This window comes from Homarus americanus, unplaced genomic scaffold, assembly GCF_018991925.1.
Source record: "Homarus americanus isolate GMGI-L3 unplaced genomic scaffold, GMGI_Hamer_2.0 scaffold6523, whole genome shotgun sequence".
NCBI lineage: Eukaryota > Metazoa > Arthropoda > Malacostraca > Decapoda > Nephropidae > Homarus > Homarus americanus.
In genome coordinates, this window is record NW_024718864.1 from 105,515 (window position 1) to 116,633 (window position 11,119).

General features: G+C 39.8%; 1 protein-coding gene across 1 annotated transcript; it reads right to left on the bottom strand.

Moving 5' to 3' along the window:
- Window positions 1-4,292: 4,292 nt before the first annotated feature.
- Window positions 4,293-8,875, bottom strand: LOC121859861. The gene is made up of 4 exons (XM_042356823.1): window positions 8,845-8,875; window positions 6,145-6,228; window positions 5,392-5,520; window positions 4,293-4,906 (listed from the first exon to the last, which is right to left on the bottom strand). Exons 1-4 carry the CDS (start codon window positions 8,854-8,856, stop codon window positions 4,301-4,303), a joined length of 831 nt encoding a protein of 276 aa, XP_042212757.1. The 5' UTR covers window positions 8,857-8,875; the 3' UTR covers window positions 4,293-4,300.
- Between the last annotated feature and the right edge of the window lie 2,244 nt (window positions 8,876-11,119).

An 11,119-nucleotide genomic window follows, 5' to 3' on the forward strand; every position in this document is an offset into this window, starting at 1 on the left:
AACCTTTGAGAACTGTTTACCTAATTTTCCTAACTTAAAGAGAACTTATTGAAATTTCCCGTTTACTTTCCATCTTCTTAAAACACATCATACATTATATAGGTAAAGAGAAAGATATGAAGATAGACAACGATAAAAATAAATAAATAAAGGAAGATAATAAAAATGAGAAAGGGAAAGAGGTTTAGAAGAAGAGAGAAAAAGAGCTAAGGAAGAAAAAAAAAGGAAGGAGAGAGAGAGAGAGAGAGAGAGAGAGAGAGAGAGAGAGAGAGAGAGGTGATAAAAGAAGAGAACACAATTGCAGTCTTGTTTATTCACCTTTCACTTCAGTAACAAAGAAAAAAAATGCATTAATTCGGTTCACTCCATTTACACATCTAACCAATTTCTTTCGAGTGATTCTTCAGTCGTAATTTTTCTTCATTAAAAGATAAGTCCATACAGTCGTTTTTTTTTTTTAGTTGTTCATGATAATCTTTTTTTTTTCTCATTGATAATCGTAAAACAAGCGAATTTTTTGGCCCTTGGTTTTCCTTGACCGACCTTCCATGGTAACTTGTTTTTGTGGTGTAAGCGATCATTTTTTTTTCAGTAAATAACTTTCACATATGGACTAAGCTTTTTTACTTAACCTTTATCTAGTTTTTCTTAGATGATTTCTACTCGTTCTCGACTCACTAAACTTAAACATTTCCTGGTACTGTGAAATTAGTGTTATTTGTTATAAGTATTTTATTAATATTTATGTTTTCCTTGTATGAAACTTATATCATGATTTTTGTATGTAGTGAAGACACAGTAAGTGTGAAAATTTCCCTAAATGCTTTAATAATGTACAAGTAGTCTTGGCAGTATGAGCCGGCAAGGGGAAACAATATTAATTTCCTTTTTCCGTAATTGGAGGGGAATTTGCATATTTTTACGTTGTTGCCATATGGTGGTCAAGATCCATTATTTTGTGTTTCAGATTCAGTTTACAGATAAAGAAGTTTGTTTCAGTCCTTAAGATCATATATATATATATATTGAAAAGTTCTGACTAGCCACAAACGATCATAGTGACAATCCTAATGCTGTATATATCAATGAATAGCTTCATAGAAAACCTACCCTCACCTGATATAGAACCTATCCTACTTTAGATATAATCTGGATCTCTTACGATGGTAAATGACGTTTTAAATGAAACAGATAATTTTACCGTATAAAAATGCTTTCCTATTAAGTTGTAGCAATAAAAAGAAAACGTTATCCCTATTTAACGAAAATTGCAGTTGAATATGGAATAGCGTTGAGGGACAGTGTTTGAATAGTGACAGGCCCAAGCAGTAAGATAGTTGACCTCGTAGGATGAAGCTCAAAAACAGGAAGCCTTCATCTATTCCGGACAATTGGTGATTATTTTTTAAACTTCCAGACTTCTGACTTTTCTATCATTTTTATATATCAAGTATTCTCTCAGTGTTTACAATGCTGGAGAAAAACACACAGCCAGACTCACAACCTCTCATTAGTGCCACAGTATTGACGTAACCACCTTATTTATCCAACCAGTAATTTAATCAGCGAAGCAATTAGTTAAAGAGCTGAGTTAATGTATGTCAGCCAGTAATAATCAACAAGAACATGAACTAGGCGTCACCACCTCTTAAACTCGACCGTATAATGCGTCCACGGATCACCGATTGACTTTCACTTTCTTCAGGATAAAATTACCGGGACGTTGGAATTATTCACCTGCGCCTAATTACCAAACCTGGGACACAACCTCGAAGCTGTATTTGTAAGTTCTCATATTTCTTTTTTAACGAATATTATAAAGAACATATCTTCACAGGTGTTTAAAAAAATAATTAAGAAATAAGTACCAAGGGTATTATATTATTTTGTGTGATTAGAGCAGATAGGTAGTAAAGATAGGTGAAATAATATATATATATACCTTTAGATACATTGACAAAATACTACGACTTTACATATCCCTCAAAGATGTTAATTCTTAAAAGACGGTGACCTGTTATGTTACCGTGGAAACCTTGTTGGCTATTGAAGGTGCTCCTTGTAGGTCATATTAGACTGATTGGTCCCTGGTTATTCCTAGACTAGTATCCGTGAGGGTCCTTTGGCTAGTTTACAGCTGGTTTTTCTTCAGGACTGGCCTTCACCGCTTGGCATTTAGACACATGGGCGAGCAAGGTCCCTTTACCGGCTGATTAGCGGGGGAGGGGAAGGGGGGTCGGACCTGCCACCACACCTGTTAACTGTTGTTATTTGTTACTGTTGTTGGGTGTTACTGTTGTTAGGTGCTGTTACATGTTATTGATGTCATTGGTTACTGTTGTTATCTATTACTGTTGTTACCTGTTATTGTTGTCATTTGCTACTGGTGTTACCTGTTACGGATGTCATTTGTTTCTGTTGTTACCTGTTACGGATGTCATTTGCTACTGTTGTTACCTGTTACGGATGTCTTTGTTTCTGTTGTTACCTGTTACGGATGGCATTTGCTACTGTTGTTACCTGTTACGGATGTCATTTGTTTCTGTTGTTACCTGTTACGGATGTCATTTGTTCCTGTTGTTACCTGTTACGGATGTCATTTGTTTCTGTTGTTATTTGTTATTGTGTTAGCTATTGCTGTTGTTAGCTGTTGATGCTGTTAGCTGTCACTGTCGTTACGTGTTACTGTTGTTAGCTGTTACTGATGTTACCTGTTATTTTATTTAAAATTAATGTTGTTACCTGTTACCGTAGTTAATTTTAACGTTGTTTCGCGTTTTTGTTGTTAATGTTTTTGTTACTCTCTTTAATTGTTATTCTTTTGTTCTTGTTATAATTATTGCTGTTATTGTTGTTGTTCTTATTGTTGTTATTATTTGAATTATTAACGTCTTTATTACTGCTGTTAATTTAGTTTGTATTATTTTCATTGTTGTTTTTGTTATGACTGTGTTAGTGTTAGGATCTTTGTTAATATTATTGTTATTTGTTCTTGTTATTGATGTCGTCTGTTATGACTGCTGTGCTTAACGTGTTCTTGTTATTGATGTCGTCTGTTATGACTGCTGTGCTTAACGTGTTCTTGTTAATGGCGGTGCTGTCTTCCCTGAACTGAGGAGAAGCGACAGTGGCTCAAAGTAAGATTCCTACCAGAAAACTTTAAGAGATTTTCTTCCGTGTAATTACGAGGTAAAATTTGTTCCAATAACTTTATTTGATATAGATTGATTGAGTTGTTAAATAATATATTACATATCATAATAAACTAATTAATTGATACGATAATTATCTTACATGTATTACCTTTATGGAAAGAGGATGCAGTACGATTAGATAGACACCTTGGCTAGTCAACGCTTTCCTCATGGAAAATGTAGGTACATCTTGTTACATAATTATATTCTTAATGAACTGAGATTGAAATGATAAAAATCACTGAATTTTAGGATGTTTTATTTAAATGGTTTTATGACGTCACTTTTTCCTCCCTCTTATGACGTCATCAGCCACTTTGAAAAAAAACATCATGCTTTGTTTTATGACGTCACTTTTTCCTCCCTCTTATGACGTCATCATCCACTTTGGAAAAAAACATATCATGCTTTGTTTTATGACGTCACTTTTTCCTCCCTCTTATGACGTCATCAGCCACTTTGGAAAAAAACATATCATGCTTTGTTTTATGACGTCACTTTTTCCTCCCTCTTATGACGTCATCAGCCACTTTGGAAAAAACATATCATGTTTTTAATTATTTTTTTGGCGTGAAAAATGACATTAATTGGGAGTGTCAACTAGTAATATATTGTTTTTCTCGAAATGTCTTAACTTTTGTGAAACTTTCCACTAAAGATAAAAATGAAACTTTCTTTATTTCTAGTGTATAAAGTTTATTTATACATTTATTTATGTATATATTTACAGTCAACCTTCTGCCTAATAATAGCAGTTTTTACCACATTAATGAAAAATACGTCTTACAGAAGAAGAGTATTTATAAATATATTGTGAAACGCCTTCAGTCTCATTGCCATCAGTTGTGAAGATGTTGGTAACTGTGCGCGGGCAGGACTGGGCGGAGGTTAGGTGGAAGTGGGTGGGAATAAGAAGGGGTGGGTTAGGGTGGATAACAATGGGTGGGAATTAGGTAAGGAAGGGTTTGGGTGGGTGGTGGTGGTGGTAGCGGCGACTAAGTAAGACTAGGAAGGGGTGACTTAAGGTCGGTGAGGGTGTGGAAAAGAGGATGGGAATGGGAGGGGTTGGGTAGGAAAGGGTGGGAATAATCAGGAATGGGGGGGGCTTAGAAGTGACTGGGGCCGAGGGCGGCTTGCTGCTGAAGGATGCTGCGGTGGGCTTGGGCGAGGGCGCGCTGTGCGTCAGCTACCTCAGGTGTAAACTGCGGGTTCTGGACCTGGCCATCCACGCCCGCGGGGATGGAGTGGGCGAGGGGTCCGGAGTACTGAAGGGGATTGACCACGTGTCCATGTTGGTTGGTGATGGGAATGTTGGGGTCGACGGGGCGAGCAACTTGCTGAACTTGTTGACGGACTGGTTGACGGAACTGCTGGGGCTGTTGGTGAGTCCCAAGGTTGTCGAGGACATCGAATGTGGGGAAGGCAGGGGCTCTCTGTTGCTGGACTGGGGCTCTGTGCTGGACTGGAGCTCTGTGCTGGACTGGGGCTCTGTGTTGTTGGGCTTGGCGGCGGGGTGCAGGGGCTTGGGTGGGGTGAGCGACCTGGTGCTGGGCGAGAAGTTGACCGATCTCTCGTGTTACGTCAAACTCAGCTGTGGGTTGTGCGGATTGTTGGGGGGCGGAGAAGCGGTGAGGGGCGGCTTGGATCTGATGGACAGGGACAGGCTGAGGGGCGCGCTGAGGAGCACGCTGAGGGGCGGAGAATTGTTGCCTCTGAGGAAATAAGAATCACCTCCAGTCAATATTAGCCTTCAACTAAGATAAAGGTCGTGTTTTCAGGGAGACTGGCGATAGTTAACATTTATGCATTCACACAGTTTTAATTGGGCGAAAATACGTAACGTTTGAAATGTTGAAAATCCATCTTTCTGTCAGAGAATACGTAAAAGAACAGAAGACCTTAAGGTTAGAATATCTGAGTCTTTGTGAACAGGTGAGGTAGAAAGGGACTCACCTGGGGTTGGGTGGGGACAGGTGAGGTGGAGAGGGACTTACCTGGGGTTGTGTGGGGACAGGTGACGTAGAAAAGGACTCACCTGGTGCTGGGTGGGGACAGGTGAGGTAGAGGGGGCTCACCTGGGGCTGAGTGGGGACAGGTGAGGTAGAGGGGGACTCACCTGGGGCTGAGTGAGGACAGGTGAGGTAGAGGGGGCTCACCTGGGGTTGGGTGGGGACAGGTGAAGTAGAGGGGGACTCACCTGGTGCTGGTTTGGTCTTGGGTCGGGGGCAGCATCAGCCAGAGCCTTCAGCTGAGCAAACTTGTCGAGGAACGTCGCGGTGGCCTCCAGCACGTTGGCGTCTTGGGGCAAGTGAGCTTGTCTGAGGGCCTGGTTAACACAACCATGACGTAAGTCAACAGGTAAAGGTAGCACATAACTTTATATTACAATATTTGTGACTATGATTTAACAGACCAAGGCTGGGATTTACAGGTTAAGGCAGTGATTTCACTGGGCAAGACAAATTTAGCCTGAGTCTTCTGCTGACAGTCTACACGAGTCAGACTGATAACATACTGTAGCTCTTAGGTCATCTGTTTGGAACCTTCACACGAAGTAATTATTTTTATCTTTTTTACCTTTTCTGTACATCAATATCAAGCTTCAAGCTTGGCAGATTTTACGTAATAATACAAATACATCTTTAACAAAATCAGTTTGAAAAAGCCCCACACAAAACAGAATTCCACACACGAAACGTCTTACACGATGAAGCAGATTTTTCATAAATTTGACATTTCAACCTCAGCTGAACGAGATTTAGTTACAATGAAGCCCACAACTCGTATACACAATCCAGATTTTTAACACACTTGAGGAGTCACACCCATATAAGAGACACACTAATCACAGGTTAAGGCTGTAAGAGTGATGAAGTCCCTGGTGGTGATCAAGACGAAGGAGAGACAAATGTAAAACAAACAAAACAATTCTTGTGTAATCGTTAATTACCTGTAAGTGATGGGCCTCCCTAACCTGAGGGAAGTGAGACTGTCCCTGGGCCGCCGCCATAGCCGCCATACAAGAGATGATCACCTGGTAACAACAAAATTACACGTTAGGAAAGTGGTAGAGACACACCTACACGTCTTATTAATTCTGCAAACAAGAATGTCATGCACTCAACAAGGGATAAGTATTGAACGTAGTATAAACATACAGGAAGTACAGCAAACAAGAATTTAATCGACAAATAATAAAGGACACGTAATGGCTTAGGCAATCTGACGTTCTAATAATATCTGCAAACAACAGGGATGCGTTATGAAGGGTTATGAGGGTTATGAGGGGTTATATATGGGCAGAAAGATGTATGGAGGAAGAGTGTAAGCAAAGGAACGCTTGTGAAATACGTCTTATAAATCTTCTACCTTTAAAAAAAACTCCAAACAAGCCGATAACTACTACTAACGTTTGCCTTGCTATAAACAACATGATAGGCGTTTAAAAAAGTGCTATTAGCCAGTCTGCCACATCATATAAGCTCAGTAAACGAGATGGACACAACTGTAGATACATGAGGTACTGCTGTCGGCTACCATACACGTACCACCACCTTAAAGAGCGATAGATTCTTCAGAGAGTCTCTCAGCCTAGTCCAACCTTAATACCATCTACAATTCTTACTCTCCTCGATATCCAATCTTCTCTCATCTTCTGTTCATGACGAAATATTAAGCATCCTTTGAAAAAGTCTTGTGGCGAAACGTCAGGAATAAAGCTACATTTCTTAGTCGTGTTTCGTTCACTACCAACTGCCATCTTATCTTCATTTTGCTAGGTCGATTCATTACTGATATTTGTGTTAGTTTTCTCTCTATCTCATTATCCTTTCATGTTATGAGTCTTGCCTCGGGGAAACCATCTTGCCTGGGGAATATCACAGAGGCTAACAGTCACTTTACATTGTCAAAGCACTGGATTAAGCTGACATCTCTCGTCTGGCTGCTGTCAGAGAGAGACTGTCACACTGTTATGTGAAGGTCCCATTTACTGATCAATATCTGACAAAAACAGAATTACAAAAAAAAACTCGGCATCTTATATTAGTGAAGCTATTTTGAGAACTATTGATGGGTTAGAATATGGCAGAATTTTTGGTGAAAGACAGACACAGACACGGGGGCAGAAAATAATGTGTGAAGATTAATTCGAGCTGCAACAAGAATAGATGTGCGTTCTTTTGAAATATTATGAAAAAATTATTATTTGTTATAAGATAAAAGTGAAACATTCTCCATTCTTACAGCATTGATAAATATAATTCAATGTCTAAAAAGAAAACAAAAAATCACCAAATTAATACAAACTTTCGTAATTAATGGAGATGAATTTTATAACAGTCTCCCCATAAACTATCGGCATGTCTCCGTTTTCCTTCAATCTTATCATTGTCTATATTCTTGGGCGACGGAAAAAATGGGAAATAAACGAAAACAATAGTAACAGAAGACCACAAAAAAGAGAAGAACAAATCAGGTATAAAATTACTAGAAAATAAACATTCTTAGACTGCACAATGGTTAAATGTTTCTCCACGAGTAGGAATCATTTCTCTTGCGAAGGCCAACAGTGTGGAGAGTAACGGAGGTGTGACGCGACAGTGTAGACAATGGAAACCACAACAGTTAATCGTAATATGAAGAAAAAAACAGAAAACGAAAGAAGAAAAAACAAGTGTGGAAGTGAGAGAGAGAGAGAGAGAGAGAGAGAGAGAGAGAGAGAGAGATAATAAAAATAATGTAATATAATGTAATATATAGACAATGGTAGATAAATGACTGCTGATCAGTAGGAAATAAGGACAAAGTGATAAATACACGAACAGACAAAAAAATAATTAAGCGTAGAGAGAAAAAGCGAGACAAAATGAAGAGAGAGTGACAGAGAGAAATAAAAAGAAAGATAAATAATAACGAAGATAAAAGACAGATATATACACAGACGAATAGACAGAGAGAGAGAGAGAGAGAGAGAGAGAGAGAGAGAGAGAGAGAGAGAGAGAGAGAGAGAGAGAGAGAGAGAGAGTATATGGAAATGTACACGAGTTTGTAGCTTATACACCTTCATTGACCCGAGTGGCTTACACCTTTGCCAGAGAGAGAACACCTATTAACACCCACTGGGGCCCACAGAATCCACAACTCCCTCACTGAACACGAGACTTGAACACTAATACTCTTCTTATATCAAGGCACAACATCATGTGTGGAGTCAGCTGGAGAAGAACACCCATTGATGTAGAGGAAGTGAAAGAAGTTATCTGTATATCTCGCCATAATCTTTCTTAACTTTCCACAGTGTAATCATCGGTGCTACGAGGTGTTTGATTTATAAGCGTCGAGTTACATTCTAAGAGTAAAAGTAAGTTTTGTTGTTTATTAAAGGAACAATAAGGATGGATTATGTTTAGAATACATATACCAAAGGATTTTTTAAACTATGGATAACCAAGTGGAATTCTGGAATCAGAAAATGAGGACTAATTGATGGTGTGACATATCTGCCCAAAACATCTGTTGCAAAATTCTATAAGGGTGGTGGAACCTGTTTATGTGGCTCTAAAAAAATGAGTTTAATTTGTTGGTGTGGATACTTCACGTTGTTTTGTCGTCTTTGTGAGGGAAGAATGAGAGAGAAGGAGATACTTACAACTGCCCTCATTGTGGTGCTGCAGGACTGACTGTGTCTGGGGACGCGGAGCGCCTTCGTTATATACCTCCGCCGCTGCACCGGTCGACCCCCAAGCTGGTAGGTCAGGACCTTTCGCAGCTCCGCGTGACGTGGCAACACCTCTAAACTCCTTTATTCTCTCATTAACCTGTTCCCTATATCTTGTACACCAACCACAAAAGCTTTAGAACACCCTAAAGGCCTCAAACTACTCTTGGTTCATTTAGAAAACATAGAAACCAAGCGCGTAAAAACTTAAAACCACTTAGACATGAAGAAGACGATCGTTCTGAGAGGGACATTTCCGTAGCTTGACTCTCGTCGTGATCACTCCACTGGACGACCCTGATGGGGAAATGTCAATGCTAGCGAATACGGATGTTGCGGGACGAGCAGCGGACTGCGGGTAGTTATTGCTAATGCTTGGTGATTGTCGCCACGATGAGCATAGTTCCTACTACCTCGTTCCCAGGTACTACACACACACAAACAAACAAACACACACTGGCTCGCGGTAAAATAAAATCTGATTTAGTGTGAGAATTTAGATGAGGTCTTGATTGGTGGCTCTGGTATCTACTGTAAGTAGTTTATTGGAATTACTACTGTTATTATTATTATTATTATTATTATTATTATTATTATTATTATTATTATTATTATTATTATTATTATTATTATTATTATTATTATTTATGGTTCTTCAGATAGTTGTATGAAATGCAGATAATGACAAAAGAGACTGAAAACACTTGTTGTTGCTCCCACATATTGTTTTAGAATGAATTTTGAAGAAGCTTGACACCCAAATATAAACATTGACATTTACTACTTGATTATCTCTGCACAGGTGTTCATGGTATTGAATATCCTTAATTCTGTACAGGTGCGATGCCTTTTCTCTAATAGTTCTGTGCAGGTGTATTGCCCATTCTTAGTTACCAAGTATAAGAATTGCCCATTTTAATTACCCAATTACAAGGATGCTACCCATTCTCTTTCATCTCTGTACAGGTATATACCCAATTCTATATTACTTCTTGCAGGAGTTCTTGCCGACATCTGTCTACCAGTAATGTGACAAAACACGTGGGTGGTTGTGGTGGTGATGGTTAGAGGTCACAGGGATGGTAGTAGTGGAAGTGAGGGTAATGGTCAGAGGTCACAGGGATGGTAGTAGTGGTAGTGAGGGTAAAGGTCAGAGGTCACAGGGATGGTAGTAGTAGTAGTAGTGAGGGTAAAGGTCAGAGGTCACAGGGATGGTAGTAGTGATAGTGAGGGTAAAGGTCAGAGGTCACAGGGATGGTAGTAGTGATAGTGAGGGTAAAGGTCAGAGGTCACAGGGATGGTAGTAGTGATAGTGAGGGTAAAGGTCAGAGGTCACAGGGATGGTAGTAGTGGTAGTGAGGGTAAAGGTCAGAGGTCACAGGGATGGTAGTAGTGATAGTGAGGGTAAAGGTCAGAGGTCACAGGGATGGTAGTAGTGATAGTGAGGGTAAAGGTCAGAGGTCACAGGGATGGTAGTAGTAGTAGTGAGGGTAAAGGTCAGAGGTCACAGGGATGTTACAGGATGATAAAATAACCTTGTCGTCCTCCTCCTTTTTTCAGCACCTGTCACCCTGAGATCTTCATGAACTGTATCTTGACTCAGGCCTCATAGGACATCTTTGACCTATTGACACACACACACACACACACACACACACAACGGTAGTGTTTTTGTCTGTCTGTCTGTCTGTCTATATCTCTCTATCTGTCTCATGCCTTATATCTATGTCCTAGCCTACACATACTGTACGTTTTTATACTACCAAACATATGTATACGCATATACATACTTTAATACATACATACATACATACATACATACATACATCAATAACATTTCGTTAGGTTCGCCAACTGCACTGGCTAACCATTACCCCGGACCACGATCTGCAAATCGATTAACATCCAGGTCCCCAATTACTGCAGATCGTATTTCGGGGTAATAGTTAGCTAGTGCAGTTGGCGAGTTGTCCAGTCTTCTCGGACTATTCCTTGACACTGGGTCATGCAGCTCGTTAACTTAGGGTGTGGTTGTTGTGTTGGCGACAGCTTCTACACCTTAAACAAATTCAAGCCTTGGTGGCCCTTGGGCCGACCATCCTCGTTACACGAGGGACAACCATTATACATACATACATACATACATACACGGATAACAAATCAGAATCAACTCCAATCAAACAAGAACACACACACGAGCTTAACA